Genomic DNA, 21882 nt, shown 5'->3' on the forward strand with positions numbered 1-21882 from the left:
GGAGTGTCCCACAAGTGACGAGTCTGTGATACAATAAAGATTAGGAACCCTGATCTATGGCAACCATGCCAATTCCAAGTCTCTTTGTCAGTAGGCAGTTTAGAAATGAGCATGCAGCCAATAAGACATGAAAGGAAGTTCACTTTGAAAGCAGGGGGAGGGGAGGGCATGCAGCTGGGAAAAGCTTCCTCATTCCTACAATAAGACACTCAAGAAGACACAGTCCCTCTTCTCTGGACACGAATAAATAAGTATGTAGCTCTACGTAACCATAATGGCAACCTGTCTGGGAAGAAGGAGACACGGAGGAAAGCAGAGAAGAGAAAGGACCTTAATGACATCATTAAGTTACTGAGAATTTTGGGCTGAGAGCCGAAAAATAGTCATACCTAACCAATGTAAACTACAGGTTTATATACCTGATCATAATGTATTGTAATTTTGTTTTTCCAAAGTTCACATACATTAAAGAATTCATTAACTACTGATAGAAGGAATGACATTATCTAATTTAACATTCCAGGTAAACAATTTTTGAGAGGTTTTGATATCAAAGAATTATAATTATGAACATCAATTCTCACTACAAAATAGAATAAATATAGAAGTTGCAAGAGGCTAAGCTAAAACTCTACCAAAATTGAGTTGATTTGCGCATACCCCAGCATCAAGTTTTCTTAACATTTGCTGCTCTATATGACAAATGCAAAATATTAACAATTCCAGCTATGTAAAGTTGGCATCACCTTTGCCCATCACAGGTACAGATCAGCAGTCCCCAACCTTTTTGGCACCAGGGACCGGTTTTGTAGAAGACAATTTTTCCAAGGACTGGGGGAGGGGGAATGGTTTCGGGATTAAACTGTTCCACCTCAGATCATCAGGCATTAGTTAGATTCTCATAAGGAGCATGCAATCTAGATCCCTCGGATGCATAGTTCACAACAGGGTTCGCACTCATATGAGAATCTAATGCTACTGCTGATCTGACAGGAGGCGGAACTCAGGTGGTAATGCTCATAGGCCGCTCACCTCCTGCTATGTGGCCTGGTTCCTAACAAGCCACAGACCTCTACCGGTCTGCAGCCTGGGGGTTGGGGACCCCTGGTATAGATAATTAAGAACTGGCTGTATTAACAGTACACATAGTTAAATAGCAATATGTCTTCAAGTTACTTACATCATCAGTGATACAAAGATATACAATCCTGTCTTGGCAGATGTAATGAAACAAATAACTGTAGAATAAAAGATATAAAACTTACTGTGGTTATAAGCAACATCACTTTTACTTCTATCTTCTATCTATGTATAAGCACGTTCAGTACTGCCAATGTCACCATATTACTTATGGATACAGTCTATTCTCCCTCTTCCCCTTCCCAATATACCTGTTTCTTTCAAGTCAAACTGATAGAAGTACGTAAGAAATAAAAAGAAGATCTCTATTCTAGCTACATAGCACAACAGCATGTGTATTACCCATTAGAACGATAGCTGCAAAAGCATAATTGGACTCTTAAAGCATGAACAAGAGATGACATCTTAGGAGGAGCATGTAATTAAGATTAACCCCCAATAGGCCATATGGTTTTTTTTTTTGCTTTTTCCTAAGTTCTTAAAGCAAACATCTTTTCTACCAAATTCTCAACATTTGAGTATCCACTTTGAGTTAGTTACTGTGCTGGATGCTGAGGATACAAAAAAGCAAAACCACCAAGTCCCAGTCTTCACAGGGATCACAGTGTAAGGAATTACAGTGCAGCATGGCAAACAGGATGACAGGAAAGTTGAAGGCAGTACATGGTGCTCTGGGGACATATTAACAGATGAGGGACAAAATGGAGATTTGCCAAAGGGTAACCAGAAAGACTTCCCAGAACAAGTGATGTCTGATTTAAGACCTGAAGAATAAGTAACAGATGACAAGGTAAAGAGTGAGCGAAAGGCCAGGCGTGGTGGCTCATGCCTGTAATCCTAGCACTTTGGGAGGCTGAGGCGGGCAGATTGCTTGAGCTCAGGAGTTCAAGACCAGCCTGGGCAACATGGCAAAACCCCGTCTCTACACAAAATACAAAAATTAGCCAGGTGTGGTGGCGCACGCCTATAGTCCCAGCTACTTGGGAGGCTGAGGCAGGAGGATCGCTGGAACCCAGGAGGTTGAGGCTGTAGTAAGCTGAGATTGCACCACTGCACTCCAGCCTGGGTAACAAAGTGAGACCTTGTTTCAAAAAAAACAAACAAACAAACAAAAAAAGTGAGCTAAGAGTTTTTCCATAAAGGAAGCAGCAAGCATAAGGGCCTAGAGGTAAAACAGCACGTAATAGATTTAGGAAAGTAAAATTGGCTCACATGACTAGAGTACAGAATGTGAAGAAAAAGTAAATTATCTGGACAGACGAGGCTGGAGAAGTAAGCAAAAACCAGGTTATACAAGACTTTATAAACCACACTGTGCATTATCCTAAGAATAATTAATAAACATCCAAAGGTTTTAGCATACAGAGGGCGTGATCAGATTTGCACTTTAAAAAGGACACATTAAAAAAAAAAAAAAGACACATTGGCTAGAGTGTGGAAAACTGACTCAAAGGAGGACCAGACAGGAGACTACTGCAGTATACCGGGTAAGAAATGAGGAGGGAAATAAACTAAGTAGAATGGGTAATAAAGAAAAAGGGACAGAGAAGAGAGATAGGAGGTAGCATTTATAGAACTTGGTGACTGGCATGAGACAGGTTAACTGAATTTTGCCTCCCACATTTGTACCTTGGGCAAGTGGATAGATAGGGGTACCTGTTGAATTATATTAATGCTCACAGAGGACTGACATGAATTACAAGGAGATATAGGAACTCAGGCAAAATCTTTTCCTCCAATCCTCTAAAACTATTTGCACCATTTCCACCAATGACTTCCAGTGGCTCTCTCTGAAATATACGATAGTGTTGACCACTTCCTTTTGGAAAATGTTTTATCTTCCCTAGATTTCTTGACATCAGGCTTGCCTGGTGCTATAGACTGAACTGTGTCCTTTTGAAATTCATGTTACAGTGTGACTATATTTGGAGACAAGGCCTTTGGGAGGCACTTAAGATTAGATGAGGTCATGAGGGTGGGGTCCTCATGATGGGATTAGTGGCTTTAAAAGAGGAAGAAAGAGATCACTCTCTTTCCACCACCTGAGAACACAGCAAGAAGGTGGCCATCTGCCAGCCAGGAAGAAGGCCCTCATCAAGAACTGAATTAGCGGGCACCTCACCCAGTTTCCAGAACTGTGAGAAACAAGTATCTGTTGTTCAAGCCACTCAGTCTATGGTATTTTGTTATAGCAGCCCAAGCAGGCTAATATACCTGGTTTATATCATAGTCCCTTTCCCTCTACACTAATGTTTTCTAGCTTCCTTAGCCTCCTGCTTTTTTCACACTTACTCTCTGGAGGGCAGCATGCACTCTCATGTTTTGTTGTAGTTTGTTTTCAGCTACCACAATTATGCTAATGATTCCCAAATCTACATCTGACCTATCTCCTGAGCTCCAGGACTACCTACACTACTGTCTACTAGACATATCCAACTGGACATACCATAGACAGCTTAAACATGACATGCCCAAAATGAAAGTCATCACTTTCCCCATAAAATTTGTTTCTCCTAAACCAGACTTGTGAGTCACTTGGCGCACAGGCCACAAAAGGTAACAAGGTATGATCCCTGCCATCAAGAAGCCTACAGTCAGGGTATAGAAATAAACAATGATTTCAACTATAATACAGTCTGAGGCCAGGCACGGTGGCTCACGCCTGTAATCCCAGCACTTTGCGAGGCCGAGGTGGGCGGATCGCCTGAGGTCAAGAGTTCGAGACCTGCCTGGCCAACATGGTGAAACCCCATCTCTGTTAAAAATACAAAAATTAGCCAGGCGTGGTGGCGTGTGCCTGTCATCCCAGTTACTCGGGAGGCTAAGGCAGGATAATCACTTGAACCCAGGAAGTGGAGGTTGCAGTGAGCTGAGATCGCGCCATTGCACTCCAGCCTGGGCAACAAGAGCGAAACTCCATCTCAATAATTAATAATAATAATAATAATAATAATAATAATACAGTGTGAAAAGTGTTACAATATGAACAAACTAGATGCTACTGACTCAGTGTTAATGTTCAAGGGTTTCCGGAAAAGGAAACATCTAAGCTCAGGAACACAAAGTGAGATTTTTAAAAAATTAAGTAGATAAATACATTCCAGTAAAAGGTAACAGCTATTGCAAAGGCTAGGAAGAGAGAAAGAACCTAGCGTTGAACTGTAAATGGCTAAGTATGAAGTATGGCTGGAAAGCAAAACTGAGGACTAAAGTAGTAAAAGATGAGTCCAGAGAAGGAAAAAGCGGCAGATCTTGAATAATATTCCAAGTCCCGTTAAGGAATTTTACCTTGAGGGCAGATAGTATCTGTCGAAGGAAGGAACACGATCAGAACTGCCCTTTTAGAGGCATTAAAGTACAAATTAAGAAAGTATTTCGCTTGGGACCTGTGAAGTGAGCAAAAGTTTACAAGGAGGCTTAGGAGGAGAACAGCATTCCTAGAAGATAACAAAAGCATGAAACAAAGGTACCAAAGCTCGAAATAACACAGCTAGATCAGAGACACAGGCAGAGGCATAGCAGACAGATAACATCTCCTTTTACTATAACTGCATTTTAATTGGATTCCATGTTCTATACTCTCTTAAAGCTACACATGGCTGTGACTAAATTCTGGCTCATAATACATGAGTGGAAGATATATGCCCTATTTCCCAGTCTTGCCTCTAAAAGGACGACTACATGTGCTTTCCCTGGACATTTTCCCAGGAACTGCCTAGAAACACACAGATTGTAAGTCTAATACATTTTTAGAGAAAGTATAAAGCCAAAATCCTAAGAGGATAAGATTATTTAACCCCTAACCTCTAGCCCCACAAACCTACGCTGGCAGCAAGAGGACTACAAAATGTGTACAATTCTCAAAGATGATATACTCTCTAACTACCATTTTGGATGTGACCAGAAAGGAAGAACTTCCTGGAGAACAAAGCCAGGAGTCAGGGAAAAAAGGTGAGGGAGTTCCTCCAAGAAAGCAGAACCACTAACCACTTCCTGGTCAGAACAGGGAGTCTTTGAAATTGTGTGAGGCAATTATTTGATCATTACTGGAAAGCAACGACTTCTACACGTTTCTCATTCTTCCCTTTTCCAAATGGGAGTTTGTAACTCTCACTGTGATGATCCTTTTCTTATTTCACCATTGTCTACTGGGTTAGGCTGGGAAAACAGGGAAAACATACGACTTATCTTTTACTTTATGGTCAGTGGACCACAGGAGCCACACCAGGGCCTGATGGAGAGGACTGTGTACCACCTAGACATGCTGGACTTGGAGCCAAACACAGTGACTAGGTAGGTCTTTGGAGCTACCTCTCTCAGAGAAGAGACGTATTCTATGTTTGGGAAGAAAGGTTCACTGAAATGTCTGGGTGGCCAGAAGAGTAGACTGGAAGACTGCAAGTCATCTCTGATATCCTATAACTTCCTCCAGAGTAACAGTGTTTTAGTTGAGCCTACGACTGCATAGCCAGAGATGACAATTCCTGGCCTCCCTTCTAGCTATGCTAGCTACATGACTGTGTAGTGAACAGTAAGATATAAGTGGAAACTTCTCAACAATATCAGGCCACTTCTGGGCCCTGCCTTTAAAATTACTGGGCAAGCACTGGGATATAACAAGCACCAAAGGAGCTGCCTTGGCCAGAAGTGGAAAGCACTCATTGCTTTGGGAATTAGGGAACTGGAAACGGCAGAGCCACCCCAACATCCCAAACCACTCATCTCTGGACTATCTCATTAAAATTAATACTGTATCTTGGGGGTCTCTCTCATAGTAGCTTACAGTGGACCTTAAACTGTATAAGGGGTTAGCCACAGAAAGTAATAAGGACCTCATTCTGAGATAAGAACTAAGGAAGTAAGGCTGGGTTAAGTAAGAAAAGATTTTTAAGTGCCAATGGGGAAGGTTGAGGCACTTTTCAAAACTAATTACTAAGATTTCCCATCTATGGCCACTCTAATAAGCCACCAGAGTGATCTTTCTAAAGCAAAAACTGTGGGTCAGGCGTGGTGGCTCACGACTATAATCCCAACACTTTGGGAGGCCAAGGCAGGCCAGGAGCTTGAGACCAGCCTGGCCAACATGGTGAAGCCCCATCTCTACTAAAAATACAAAAATTAGCTGGGCATGGTGGTGCACGCCTGTAATCCCAGCTACTCAGGAGGCTAAGGCACGAGAATCATCTGAACCTGGGAGATGGAGGTTGCAGTGAGCCAAGATCACACCACTGCACTCCCAGCCTGGGTGACAGAGTGAGACTCTGCCTCTAAATAAATAAATAAATAAATAAATAATACCTGAATGTGCCACACCCTGGCTGAAAATCTTCAATGCCTTCCCACTGCGCACAGGGTAAAGTCCAAGCTCTTAATACGGCCTACAAGGCCCTACATGACTTTTCTTCTACCCATCTCTCTAGCTTTATTTTCACCATCCTGGGCACCAGTCACAGAGAATGGTCTGCAGTTCCCTAAATATGCCCGCCCTATGATCTCTGGCCTCCATACTTCTCTACCTGCTGTTCCTTCTACTTGGAATACCATCCTCCGATCTACTACTTCCCACCCCCCCAACCCTTGACATCGTGGATTTGACTTTCTCCCTCATTAAACTATAACCCTTATGAGGGCAAATACTACATATCTTGTTATATCCCCAGCACCAAGCAAAGTGCCTGGCAATAGTTAAGTGCTCAGTAAATATTTACTGAAAGAATGAACAAAGGAACATTATCTATCTTATCTGAATTATTTCACGTATCACACAGCTCTAGAGCAAAGTCATTTTTACATTTAACATTTTCATATCTTTCTTCAAAATATCACTTCGATAATAGAATAAAATAATTACAAGTTAAATTTATAAGTAACAAAACCAGATATATTTTCTAAGTTGGTGAAGGTTACTATTCTGTCAGCTTATTCAAATTACGTACCTAGAAGCTTGTTTTCTACTTTTCTACCATTCTGATTAGAGTAACAGAATTCCCTTCTTTCATCCCTTACCACATGCAGAACAGAACTCACTTGCCATGTGAGTACGTTAGTTTGTTATTTTCAGAAGGTATCTTAGCCAGAATCTGCTCTGTCACCTCCAGGAAGTTTCCTCCACACCAAGCATGTTTGGCAAGAATAGTGGTCCCCCTGGCAACAACAGCAAAAAGAATCGCCATGGCTTCAGTCTATCAAAAGGAAAAAGACACAGATTTAGAATGTTTCTTTGACATAATCTTTCAAAAGTAACTTACTATCATTTATCAACATACTACCTGGAGATAGTATCTAACGAGGTACTATAACATGAAACTTAACAACAGAGTTAAGAGCAGGCTTAAAAAGAAGGTCAAAGTTTTCTACAAACTTACAACCTAAGCCATGCTTGTATACATTCATATAAAGAGACATACAAAACACATATACACACACACACCATTGATAGATTGCATTTACAAATTATTACAGCACAGATATCACCCTTTTGAAAAGCAATAACTACAGATAGCAAAGGGACATAAAGATGTCTTCATTCTTTAATGTAGAAATTCCATCCTGAAAATTTATCCTAGAGAAATAGTTCAACAGAAGTCAAGACTCTAGATTCACAAAGATAACTATTAACAATAAAAATAGCCTATATTTATTGTTTACTATGTGCCAGGTACCATTTAAAGTACTTTATAATGATTAATCCATTTAATCCTCATAACTCAATGAGATTATACACTATTATGATACTTCTATTATAGATGGGAAAACTGAAGCACAGATGACTTAAATACTTTCCCCCAAATTACAAAGCTAGTAAGTGTGGAGCTGCAATTTAAACCTAGGCAGTACGGTTCTAGAGCTCATAATCTTAGCCTTTTACTGTACACTGCCAGTAGAAAGGCATTATCCATAATAGAAACAAAGTGAAAATAACTCAAAGCTTCCACAAGAAAGGAATGGTAAGACCCTTCATAAACAAAACATTACTAAAACGATATGGCATGAGTTTAAGATTATTTTCCTTATGTCTGCCTATGAATATGTGCTATTATTTCCCACCTAACAAACCCAGCTTCTCTTATTTAATGGCATAAACATAAAAAGAGATGAACAAATCCTTTACTAGTCTTCAATTAACTGTTAAACCTACTCTTATTTGTTAACATGCTCAGACCCAACATACCAGTGGTTATCAAACTGTAGTGGGAATACGAATCGTCTTGTGTGGCAGAGTATGAGTCACTTGCTAAAAATTCAAACTCTTGGCATCACTTCCCGAAATTCTGATTCCGTAGGCCTGAGGTAGGGCCCTGGAATCTGTATTTAATACAAGTCTGTCTGGATGCAGGTGACTCACACAAACATACTTTGTGAAACACAATAGCAAACTATAAACTGCTTGAGATCCAGGAATGTGCAGATTCCTTATTGCAATCCCAGCAAGGAAGGACAGCACACAGAGCAGAAGGTGCTCATCTGTCTCTTGGGCTGAATGTCTTTTGGGGGTCTCTTTTTCATTCCTACTCTCTAATTGAAGTTGTTCCCCAGGGTTGTGATCTCAGCCATCTTCTTTCTAGAATTCTCCTTACACATACATAATAAGTTATAGTTTCCAAATTGCTGTCTTATACTTTATCTCCCTTGATCCTAAAGCCTCCCTAACTGTGGATCCTACTGTTCTGTTTCTTTTCATTTTTTTTTTTTTTTTTTTTTGAGACAGGGTCTTGCTCTGTCACCCAAGCTCCAGGCTAGAGTGCAGTGGCACAATCTTGGCTCACTACAGCCTCCACTTCTCAGGCTCAAGTGATCCTCCTACCTCAGCCTCCGGAGTATCTGGGACTACAGGTGTGTGCCACCATGCCCGGCTATTTTTGTATTTTTTTGTACAGACAGGGTTTCACCATGTCACCCAGGCTGGTCTTGAACTCCTGGGCTCAAGCGATCCACCTGCCTTGGCCTCCCAAAGTGCTGGGATTACAGGTGTGAGCCACCGTGCCTGGCCCTGTCCTGTTTCTTCAAAGCATTGTTATGCATTACCTCTGCTCCTCTGACTCCTTTTAACTCTTCTATTTACTATAATCTGGCTTTTGCCCTTAGAACTCCAGAAAACCACGCTTCCTAAGGTCACCAACAGCCTCTATATTGCAAAATACAGTGGTTGCTTCTCTATTCTTACCTTACTTGATCTCTCAGGCACAGTCAACACTGCTGACCAACCCTCCTTCTTGAAATGCTCCTACATCTCCGGCTGCTCTTTCTGTCTTCTTGCTGACTCTTCCTCCTCTACCTGACCTCTAAATGTTGACTTTCCTCCGGGACTGATTCTGTGCCCTTTTATTCCTAGATTAGCTCAGTTAGATCTGCCATTTTAAACATGATTTATTTGCTGAAGATATATTGCATACAGAAAAAAAAGAATAGTGCCGAAGATAAAACCCAAAGCACAACCAACAGTTGAGGGAATGGTAGATAAGTAGAGACTCACAAAGACTGAGGAGGACCAAATGGGAAAGCCAAAAGTGTGGTGGCCCAGAAGCCGAAAGGAAAGAAAGAGAATGAAGACTGTAAAACAACCAGTGAAATTTCATAACAAGGAAGGAGGTCATTGCTTAGGGTCAAAGAGACACAGTAGAGAGGAACAAAAACACAAAGAGAAACATAGATAAGAAATCATATGGTCTCTGGAACAGAGAGATGAAAAAGTAGCAGCCTCAGTCCCTGTGCAGGTTCAAGAAGAAAACTGAGCTTGGCAACAATTAATACAAAAAGATCTAGTGTTTCAGTGGACCGTAAGTTCATTATGAACCAACGGTATGCGATATTGCTTAAAAATGCTTACATAATCTCAAAGTACACTAAGAAATAGGGTGTCCTGACCTGTTTAAGTACTAGTCCCATTACACTCTGTGCTGGTTAGAACATATGTAAAATACTGAATTCAATTCTGGGTAGAATATTTAACGATTGGACAAAAGGGAGGCACTATGGGTGAGAGACACGGAGATTGTGTCATCTGAAGACTGGCTGGAGGAACTAGAGATATGCAACATGAGAAAGAGAGGACTTGGAGGGAACATGACAATAGTTTTTGAGTTTATATAAAGTACAGTCACCTGCAACAGGGAGCACATTATTCGGAATATAACTAGAACAATGGATATAAGTTATAGGCAAGTAGTGTTTTGTTCAATAAAAGCAGTCCCCAACTTAAAAATGACTGTTAAACAGTGGGTACATAGCAACAGAAACTTTACTTTCCTTCTAGATGTCGCTAACAGGAATTCCTTCCTCTCTCCTATACTGCTAAAAATCCCACCTATGAAGTCTTACCTGCCCCCATTGTAACATAACGTCTTGATGAGTATTGGGATAACAGAAACAATTGTGGCACAATGAACACTGCACTTGGAGTTAGAAAACCTGGCTCTGCTAATTATTAGCAGTATGTAAATGCCCAATAAACCATAAGGTGCTATATAAAGATAAGATCCAAGAAGAAAAGGAATGAAAAGATAAGCCAGAGAGAGAAGGGAAGAAAAAAAGATAATGCAACATAAAGGAAAGCCCCATACAACACTGTTCCTCTTTGTTCTCCTATTCACTCCTCACTTGGTCCCACAGCCATCATCCCAATTCTACTTCATTCCTGCTAAGAATCCTGTGTATTAGTTTCCCGTAGCTGCAGTAATAAAGTACCAAAAACTTGGTTGCCTAAAACAACAGAAATGTATCGCCTACCAGTTGAGGGTTAAAAGTCCAAAATCAAGATGTTGGCAGGGCTATGCTCCCTCTGAAACCTGTAGGAGAGAACCTTTCCTTATCTCTTTCTAGCTTCTGATAGTTTGGTGGCAATCCTTGGTGTTCCTTGGCTTGGAGGTGCAGCACTTCAATCTTTACCTCTGCAGTCACATGGTGTTCTCTGTATCTGTGTCTTCACACTGCATTCTCTCTGTCTCTCTTCTCTTCTTTTATATGGATGCCAGTCATATTGGATCAAGGGCCCACTCTACTCCAGTATGACCTCCTTTTCAATTACATCTTAATTACATCTGCAAAGATCCTATTTCTAAATAAGATCCCATTCACGGGTACCACGGGTTAGGACTTCAACACAGCTTTCTGGATGACACAATTCAACCCACAATAAACCCCCATTTTAAACTGATACTATACCTGATCTTAGCCAAACGGCTGACAAGCAAGGCAAACTTCCATTTTAGAAACTCACTGTTCATCCCAAATAAATCCTACCCTTCCCTTTCCAGATACTCATATCACCCAACTTGCCTCCCTCTCTAAAACCTCTGTCCCTTCTTTTTCCTTGCTCATATTGGAGGACTGTCCTTAGAGCTAAGGGCTAGAAGGGTCACCCACAACAGCTTGGACTTAGAAAAGCCTGTTTTTACTATGTTAAGGGACTAAAGATATTTTTGTTCTAGTTGTTGGGTTTCTTTAAAAAAAGATATGCTATAAGGGAATTCAAATGAGAATTATAAATGCAGTTTTTTAATAGAGGAATTATTGTAAATTGTGGGGAAGGTCTTCGAGTCCACTAAATTAAAAGTTAATAAAATGATACCGGTTGGCATAACAATGTAAATATCATGGATAGCATTATTTATAGAAGAAAATGCATCCAGCGTTCCAAACAATAAGCTTACAACAGTACTTTTAGAATATATCCATTTGTAAGTAAGAAATTGCCTGTATAAAAAAATTTGGTAATAAAATAGAACAGCAATGATGAAAATGCTCCTCCTCAGCAGAAGCATCTTCAAGTAGAGGCTGAAGACAGTTTCAGGTAACTGAGTAAGGGGAAAGGCCAAGTCCATGTGTTTTGAGAAATCTTTTAATTCTGCATTTGTATTTTGATAACACTGAAAAATGTATAAGAATATTCTGGATCATCTACATGTGTATCTTATAAATGAGCAATGGCACACAATTCAGTACTGCACTTGCATTCCTGTCTACAAAGAAATACGTGTCAATAAATCACCTAAAATGACAATGCTTAATGTTTACATCTTAGAAGCATCTGGCTGATCTTAGGTTGGCACATCCTAAATTCATGGCAGTCATGACTCAAGCACTCTTGTACTGCTGTTGTTTTTAATCAGTTATAAAGACAAAATTTGTCTTTTGCAGTAATGATTTACAATTGAAAGACATCTGCATGGAATAAGACTTTAATTTTGGCTGGGCGCAGTGGTTCATGCCTGTAATCCCAGCACTTTGGGAGGCTGAGGCGGGCAGATCACCCAAGGTCGGGAGTTTGAGACCAGCCTGACCAACATGGAGAAACCCCGTTTCTACTAAAAACACAAAATTAGCCAGGTGTGGTGGCGCACGCCTGTAATTCCAGCTACTCGGGAGGCTGAGGCAGGAGAATCGCTTGAACCCAGGAGGTGAAGGCTGAGGTGAGCCAAGATCACGCCATTGCACTCCAGGCTAGGCAACAAGGGCAAAACTCTGTCTCAAAAAACAAACAAACAAAAAAAAAACTTTAATTTTAATATTTGAGGCTTTTATCTGACATCCTGAAAATGACAATGTGGCAGAATAACATTACCACTTAAATTACCTCAGGCTAAGGAGAAAGTAATACTCAAAGATGTGTTTCTTGGCCGGGCATGGTGGCTCACGCCTGTAATCCCAACACTTTGGGAGGCCGAGGTGGATCACCTGAGGTCAGGAGTTCGAGACCAGCCTGACCAAAAATGGTGAAACCCCGTCTCTAATAAAAATACAAAAAAAAATTAGGGTGCGCGCCTGTAATCCCAGCTACTCAGGGGGCTGAGGCAGGAGAACTGCTTGAACCTGGGAGGCGGAGGTTGCAGTGAGCCGAGACCGTGCCGCTGCACTCCAGCCCAGGCGACAGAGTGAGACTCCGTCTCAAAAAAAAAAAAAAAAAAAAAAAGATGTGTTTCTACCAAGTAGAAACCAAATGATACCAAAACACGCTGTGTGAACAGAGGTTATACAACTGTTCAAATAAAGTAGTAGAATTAACTCATTACATAGCACATGGTGATAGTCAATGTAAAATTTTTAAAGTATTCTGTATCATTATTTATATTATTGCAGGAGGATCTATTATGTTAATTCTTGCAAGAGTTCATTGGCAGAATGTTTCATAGGAAATATAAAAAGGAAATTAATTTCCACCCCTGTATCATGAGATTATTAAATTAACTGGCCCACTAAATTAATGGAAGGAGGTACACAAGGTGCTTGGGAAGAGATGGGAGATCCTTTTAGGAGGGATAGATGGAAGAAGAGAAGGTATAGAGGTGAGAACAAGGTAAAGAAGGTACATAAGCTAGCCTGATAAGATGGAATGGTCCACCTTTGGTGAATGAGAAGGTTGAGGAATACGGCTGATGGCCTTACATAAAGAAGGCCTTGTACAAATCATGTCATTTAAACTTGATCAAATAGGGAGTCTTTCTATTTCAGTTCAACACGTATGTACTGGTGGGTTACTATATGACAGTCAAAATAGACACTAGAGGTATAAAGTTAAGGAAGAAGGGACTCCTATACTTGAGGGGGCCATAGAACAATGGGGAAGACAGATATAAATAAATGCAATAAAGTATAATAAGTGAATAATCTAAGAATGTCCACAATTGCTCAGGAAATGTCTTAATGTTTTGTGATGATCTCACCTCGGATGAAGAACAGGAATGCAGGTGTCAGCCTATGCCTTAGGAATTTCCTCAGTATATTGTTAGGATTATTTCTCCTTGGAAGAGAGGTCAAAGTGTCTATTTTACCCTATTTTCCCAGTGCTCAGCACAGTGCCTACCATCTAATATTCCCTCAAATATTTGTTGAATAAATGAGTGAACATTGAGCATATTTTGGTTTTAAATGTACTATAAATGGTAGGTAACTTTATATTCAGAAGGACCTGGTAAGAATAATATTTTCACAACCAAACTATCTTTCTAAGTAAGATAAAGCAATTGAGCTAATAGTAATCCAAACCCCCACTCTTCTCTCTGGGTCTTAGAAGGAATAAACCAACTACAGATAAACCATGAATTCTGATGCAATAACCTTGGAGGATATAGAAGAATGAAGAATAAACACTGCTTAGACGGGGGAAAGAAGAGGTGTTTACGAAAAGTCATGTTACAGATCAAGATTACTCCTGTTGGTCTTACAACTATTCTTTCTGGACGATGCCCTGAGACCCAGTCCGATCCCTCTGACTTTCTTAGGATAGGATCCCACCCTTTCAAGTCAACCACCCGTTTTATGTTGCATTAACCAATATATAACATAATCCTGATTATTCCTGTTTTCCCCTCTAGACACAAACATGTAAGTTCCTGAGAGCAGCAACCTCCTAAGTCTCGTTTGCAGCTGTATCCCCCGCACTTAAAAGAGTGTCAAGCATATACCAGCCGTTCAATAAATATGTGTTAAATATATGAATGGATCTGCTCTCAGCCACAGGTATTCAAAGGGAATTAATATCCCAAACATGACTGTATCCTCTCTTTGTGAGCGTTATGGGAGAGGGAGATGTAAAGCATTTACCAAAGTACGCGGTCAGAATTTGATAAACAAACATTGGCCATTAATAAAAACACCAAACAGGTCTGAAGCTGAGGAAACGGGTCTAGGCAGAAATACAGCTCCTGAACAGAGGAAGAAGGGGACTGTCAATCCTGAGCAGTGGAGGAAGGGCGAATAAGGGGCTAGGAACCCACGAAAGAGCATAAACAGCCAGAAGTAGAAGGTGAAGCAGAAAGTGACGTCATCGAACAAGGACGCAGAGAGTTTTTAGAAGACTCGGGCGATCTCAAGAGATTTAAATGCTACAGAAAGGTCTTGTAGAATGCAAACCGAGAGAAAGTTAACATTTTTTTTCCCCCTCCTGTAATGACAACTTCAGTGACGCATTCTGACACTCTTTAACTCAAGGCCTTTCCAGTGGCGAGGCCTTTCCACCTCGCCAAAACTGGTCCTGCCCGACAACTGGAACTGTCCCGACACCAGAGAAGACCAAGTCACCCCTTGCACTGCCTCCTCGCTCCACCCCAGCACCTTTCCGTCGACACCTCCGCCCTCCCTCCCTCCCTCCGCAGTTCTCTCCCCGCCTCCCGCAGGGCGCGCCCCACACTCTATTTACCTGTCCGGGCACCCTCTGAGGGCGCGCGGGCTCGGGACGGAAGGGGCGCGGGTCAGCGCAGAGTCGCCAACTGCCAGCTCCCAGAGGAGGCTGGGACCGGAAGCCGCTGACTTCCGCATGAAGCGCCCCGCCTACGCGTGGCCTCTTGGGAGTGGGTACGCTCCTCCAATGGCAGCGGGCGACAGGGCTAGGCCTGCTGCGTTCCCAGCACCCCCCGCACTTCCCAGGAGCCGTACTGCATTCTGGGAGTGGTAGTTCCGACTGGAGTATCACTGAGCGTCTCACGTTCGTTCGACAGCTCTTGTGGTAAACAGCGTCAAATGCCCTATAGGGATCCAGGAAAATGAGAGGATGCAGAGTCAGTGTGGCGATTCCTCAGGGATCTCGAACTAGAAATACCATTTGACCCAGCCATCCCATTACTGGGTATATACCCAAAGGACTATAAATCATGCTGCTATAAAGACACATGCACACGTATGTTTATTGCGGCACTATTCACAATAGCAAAGAGTTGGAACCAACCCAAATGTCCAACAACGATAGACTGGATTAAGAAAATGTAGCACATAAACACCATGGAATACTATGCAGCCATAAAAAATGATGAGTTTGGGTCCTTTGTAGGGACATGGATGAAACTGGAAACCATCATTCTCAGTAAACTATCGCAAGGACAAAAAACCAAACACCGCATGTTCTCACTCATAGGTGGGAATTGAACAATGAGAACTCATGGACACAGAAAGGGGAACATCACACTCCAGGGACTGTTGTGGGGTTGGGGGAGAGGGGAGGGACAGCATTAGGAGATATACCTAATGCTAAATGACAAGTTAATGGGTACAGGAAATCAACATGGCACATGGATACATATGTAACAAACCTGCACATTGTGCACATGTACCCTAAAACCTAAATTATAATTAAAAAAAAAAAAAGAAATATACCTCCCTAGGGTTGCCCACTTCTTGCTGGTAAGCAAATACTAAGTTATACTTAGAAAATCCATCTAACTGTGGACCTGATATTTTAGTGATAAAGCAAGTGCAATAAATGTATTATTAACCCCCCCCCCAAAAAAAGAATCTACCAGCAATGAGTAGGCGGCATAAACGAAGAGCCAAGGTTGCCCCGTCTCTCCTGCTTAGTCTCAGGAGGCAGCGTCGCCTATTTCCTCACAGACAAAATAGAATTCATCTGACAGGAACTGCCTCTACTTTTGCCATGAAATTTTCTAATTTTCTTGTACCCCTCACCAATCCTTTCTCCTATTCTTTTTGCAATAATAATAATTAATAATAATAATAATAATAAACGACTACTCTCCTTTGATCTAAGCCAGCCCTCTTCCATCCCTATTCCCTGTTGCCAACTCAGAGTCACGCTCCTCTGATGAACCCTTCCTTGCATGACTCCTCAACGGCTCTCTGCTAACTCGCTCTTTACTATCAGGACTTAAAGGCTGTCAAAATTTCTCTCATCTAAAACATTCCAAAGTCACCTTTCTTAACCCCATACCCCAAGCCCCCTCACCAAACACAGACCAAACACAGATAAGCTAGTGATCGCTCTCTCACCTCTCCTTTACAGACAAAATTCTCAACAGTGTTGCTAAAACAAATAGATACTTTTCAGCCATTACCATATTTCAATTCTGCAGGACTTTACTTTGATTATTCCTTTTTTTTTTTTTTTAGACGGAATCTCACTCTGTTACCCAGGCTGGAGTGCAGTGCCGCGATCTCGGCTCACTGCAAGCTCCGCCTCCCGGGTTCAAGCGATTCTCCTGCCTCAGTCTCCCGAGTAGCTAGGACTACAGGCGCGCACCACCACAGGCAGCTAATTTTTTATATTTTTAGTAGAGACGGGGTTTCACTATATTGGCCAGGCTGGTCTCGAACTCCTGACCTCGTGATCCACCCGCCTCGGTCTTCCAAAGTACTGGGATTACAGGCATGAGCCACCGCACATGGCCCTTAGTCCCTCCTTTTTGAACCCCTTTATTCTCTTAGATCTTTCCAAGACACTACACCCTCCTGGTTCTCCTCCCACCTCTGTGGCAGCTCTTCATTTTCTTTAGAAATGTTCACATTCCATAGGGTTCTGCCCTATGCCATCTTCTCTTCTTACTCTTCACACTCTTCTTGGTGATCTTAATCATTCCCCTTGCTTTATCTCCCCCTTTGCAAAGGTTTGCATTTGGTATTAATATTAACTTAATTATATTGTATTCAATATCTATTCTTTAAGAGGCAGCATAGTATCTTAGAAAAAGAATGAGTTTTAGAGTCAGAGAGATCTGAGTTACTAAGCTGTGTGAACTCTAAATATTGCCTCTCTTTAGAGCTTTCAGGACTCTAGCAAAGCCCCCTGTTACTCCATGTTCTCTCCTAAAGTAATCTTATTTATACCCTGAAATTTGTAGTGTCATTATCTGGCCATGTAAGATGTGCCTGCTTCCCCTTTGCCTTCCACCATGATTGTAAGTTTCCTGAGGCCTCCCTGTCAGAGGTATGTGAACCAGAACAACTTTATCTTGAATAGGAGCTGGGTAAAATAAGGCTGAGACCTACTGGGCTGCATTCCCAGACAGTTAAGGCATTCTAAGTCGCAGGATGAGATAGGAGGTCAGCACAAGATACAGGTCATAAAGACCTTGCTGATAAAACAGATTGCAGTAAAGAAGCCGGCCAAAACCCACCAAAACGAAGATGACAACGAGAGTGAATGTACACAGGCTAATTTCCTTAATATGGTTATTTTCAGCATCTAGGATTACCATAATGAATGGTGGGGCACTGATAAACATGGCTATCTAGACATTTAGAAATAGCTCCTGTATAAGTGTTCATCCTAGGGCTGGCAAATGCAGAACCTAGAAGGGCAGGCCAGGAAAGCCCTATATTCCAGTGGGACAGCAGAAATATTTGCCTCCTGGCAATTGGATCAAGATTGGATCCTAGCAATTGGATCAGGGTTTGCCTCCTGGCAATTGGATCCGGAATCTGATCCAGTTCTCCCTTGATGGGACTGAAGTAAGTTACTAAATCTTGGAGCCTTAGTTTTCTCCCCTGTAAAATGGAGATAATTCTATCCACCAAGCCCTAGGACGATCAGATGAGATAACAGAGATGAAAGCAGTCTGTTGACTTTTAAAGGGCTGCCAGATGTTCTAAATTATTACTATGCTAGGCAGTGCTGCAAATATGCATCTTAGATTTAGCAGTTTGTCCTCTAACCTACTTATTTTTATTTTAAGTTCTGGGGTACATGTGCAGGATGTGCAGGTTTGTTGCACAGGTAAACGTGTGCCATGGTAATTTGCTGCACCTATCAACCCATCACCTAGGTATTAAGCCCAGCATGCATTAGCTATTTTTCCTGATGCTCTCCCTCCCCCAACCCCACCCCGACAGGCCCCAGTGTGTGTTGTTCTCTTCCCTGTGTCTATGTGTTCGCATTGTTTAGCTCCCACTTACAAGTGAGAACATGCAGTGTTTGATTTTCTGTTCCTGCATTAGTTTGGTGAGGATAATGGCTTCCAGCTTCATGTGATGTGTTATTTTGTGGCTTACAAACAAATCCAGTGATTCTGTTGCTTTTGAATCAAAATCACATGATTGCAGTGTATTACTGATTGCCGTTGCTGTTCATGCTTCTTTTCTCCTGGATGTTTGGACTTAGGCAACTTTTCTTCCTCTTATACTATGCTCAAAACAGACCTACATCAAGGATACCTGTTCTCGTTTGAAATTCACAATCAGTAGAGGGAGCTAACACATTATCGATAGCTATAAAATAATTGACATTTGAGTATGGGACATATTTTTCATTGCAGCTTATTCCAGTTAGAGTCGTCACATACCTTCCTCTGTTCATCTGAGCCATCTGTGGTTCTAACATGAACTTTTGCAAAGCAGTTGTGAATAATTTTTTTTTCTTTTTTTTTTTTTTTTTGAGACAAGGTCTGGCTCTGTTGCCTAGGCTGGAGTGCAGTGGCACGATCACAGCTCACTGCAGCCTTGAATTCCTGGGCTCAAGCGATCTTCCCGCCTCAACCTCCCTAGTAGCTGGGACTACAGGCACGTGCCACCACCCCCAGCTAATTACTTCTGAGGTGTCTGTGTTCCACATAGTAGTAAGATTTCTCATTACATCAAGAACATGCCATTTCTTTATATCTGTGATAGGAACACTGCTTCTCATAATGTGTCAAGCACTTCCAGCATCCACATTTTGATTATTTATTATATCTCAGTTTAATAGCTGCTTGCAGCCATGGTGCTGGCAGGCAAAAAAATTTTTTAAAGGCCACAGATGTGTTTGATTTAAACCTTCAATGACTATGTGCAGCTATTGGTAATAGAGTGCTCACGTTCTGGCAAGCCATTTTTCTCTCTAATTATAGGAGCCATTCCCTAAACAACCTGCTAGATATCAGTGCATTTTTGTTAATTTTATATGCACACAGTTAAATTGTGTACATAAAGGAAATTTTAAATTCTTCATATAGGTGATTTAAATTTCTCGTTCTTCTCAGCACTCTGGCAAAAGAAAGAAGGCTGATGACCCAACTCTCTTTATATATTTATTTTTGTCCAAAGAAATATTTTTCTGTCAGAGAATGCCTCTGGTTTGGTTGCAGATTACAGAGGTGTAGTAGATGTGCCCCAGGGCACGTCTATTGAGATTTCACTTTCTACTTTCAAGATCTTCAGCAAACAGAGTTATTGTAGATTCTTCACCTTTTAGGTGAAGTGACATGATATTGTGATAATGCCGAAAGCATTGTCACTTGCCGTAAGACTTGACATCAACTCCCATCTGGAGAGCAATTTCATTAGCCTTTTCTAAAAACTGGTGAGCATGCAGATATAGAAATACCTGCTCTGATTTGGCAAAGTTATTCAAGTGTTTTATTTACTAAGTTAGCATGCTTTGCTCCTCTCATTCTGTTACCAATTTCACCTCCCCTGGCTGCTTGTCTCTTTATCTTTTCCTAATGTTTAAGAAACCTATGGAATATTCACACAGAAACTCCAAATTCTGAGACTATTTCACTTTTTGACTTTTCTTTCTTACCGAGTAACTTGTAGCTCTGGAGAAACTGGGAGCTAATTTTTCTCTTTAAAGCCACAACTAACGCATTGCATGGAGAGTAACAGAAAAGGCCTGCCTCACAGAAAACGAACATTCTAAAAAGGAAAGCCTAAGGGCAAGCCCAAGGCTTGGTGCAGAAAGTGGAAGTGTAGCAGTGAGGAGGCAACTCATTTTCTTAAGTTTCAAAGTTTCTAAAAACAGTAAAAGTGATGTCAACTTCACTGGAAGGGCTAATTTGAATTATCTTAATAACCAAGGTATACTAATGACTTTGAGATAGATACTGTTGCTATCCGATATTGAGTGATTAGTTTTAAGACATAAAATGATGAAACTGAGGGACGGCACTGTTTTTTAAATTATCTTCTCTTAAAATTTTGATGGAAAATTACGAACAATTCCAGTTCAAAGTTCTAAGCATAAAATGAGGGTATGTCCAATCTGTTGGTTCTCTTCTTTGATTTGCTATAAATAATCCATACTCTTATTTCAATCTTAACGTCCATATGTACCCACTGTTTAGCTCTCACTTATAAGTGAGAACATGTGGTATTTGATTTTCTATTTCTATGTTAATTTCACTTTCTTTGCTAATTCATTTAGAATAATGGCCTATGGTTTCTATTTCTATGTTAATTCACTTAGAATAATGGCCTCCAGCTGCATCCGTGTTGCTGCCAAGGACATGATTTCATTCTTTATTATGACTGCCTAATATTCCATGGTGTATATGTTCCACATTTTCTGTATCCACTCCGCCCTTGATAGGCACTTAGGTTGAGTCCATGACTTTACTATTGTGAATAGTGCTGCAATAAACATATGAGTGCAAGGTTTCTTTTTAATAGAACAGTTTCTTTCTCCTGAAAAACTACCTATTGGGTACTATGTTCACTATTTGGGCAATGGGTTCACTAGGAGCTCAAACTCAGCATTATGCAATGTACCCTTGTAACAAACCTGCACACATACCACCTGAATCTAAAATTTAAAAATTAAATAAATGTTTTTAAAAAAAGAATGCATACTCTAATGGAATGGTAAACCACAAAACTGGTGTCCTCATGAAAAAGGTCTGTAACTTGGCATTAGATTTTTTTCCACCTTGGCTTATTTCCAGTTGTTCAGGATTTTGGCTAAAAATCCTTCAGCATTTAACAAATTATCTGTTGGTGAAAGGTGCTGGATCTGTTTCTCTGCACATATGCTGATCTTTGTCACCAATCACTTTAATAATGAGAAAACAGCTGGGACAGGTTCCCATATCTTTCCCATTCTCCAACTCTTGGCGAGAATGCAGATGTACATATAAATTGTCCCTACATGTGCAGGGATAGAAATGCATCTTTAAGTCATTGTCATATAACAAGTGCATGATTTCCACCTTGGAACAGACCAAGCATGCGTTCACCTTTGAGTTTTTGCGTCAGCTGTTTACTCTGCACTGAATGCTGAACCTGCAGATCTGTGTGCATGTCTTTCTTGGTATTCAGGCCCCTCTTTAG

The 21882-nt window shown here is 41.1% G+C and overlaps 1 protein-coding gene across 3 annotated transcripts in view; it reads right to left on the reverse strand.

The window, feature by feature from the left end:
* VAMP7 (vesicle associated membrane protein 7) overlaps window positions 1-15379 on the reverse strand; it is a 57998-nt gene extending 42619 nt beyond the window's left edge. The window contains exons 1-3 of one of the 3 annotated variants that reach the window (XM_032757821.2): window positions 15275-15379; window positions 7233-7322; window positions 1181-1238 (exon numbers count right to left, since the gene is read on the reverse strand). In XM_032757821.2, coding sequence (XP_032613712.2) covers window positions 1181-1238; window positions 7233-7261 — 87 coding nt within the window. In that variant the 5' untranslated portion in view covers window positions 7262-7322; window positions 15275-15379. Of the gene's footprint in view, window positions 1-1180; window positions 1239-7146; window positions 7323-15274 lie in introns of those variants that run through there. The other 2 variants (XM_032757822.2, XM_032757823.2) reach the window with 2 other exon arrangements.
* Window positions 15380-21882: the final 6503 nt, after the last annotated feature.

Source organism: Hylobates moloch, unplaced genomic scaffold (assembly GCF_009828535.3).
Source record: "Hylobates moloch isolate HMO894 unplaced genomic scaffold, HMol_V3 SCAFFOLD_7, whole genome shotgun sequence".
Taxonomy (NCBI): Eukaryota; Metazoa; Chordata; class Mammalia; order Primates; family Hylobatidae; genus Hylobates; species Hylobates moloch.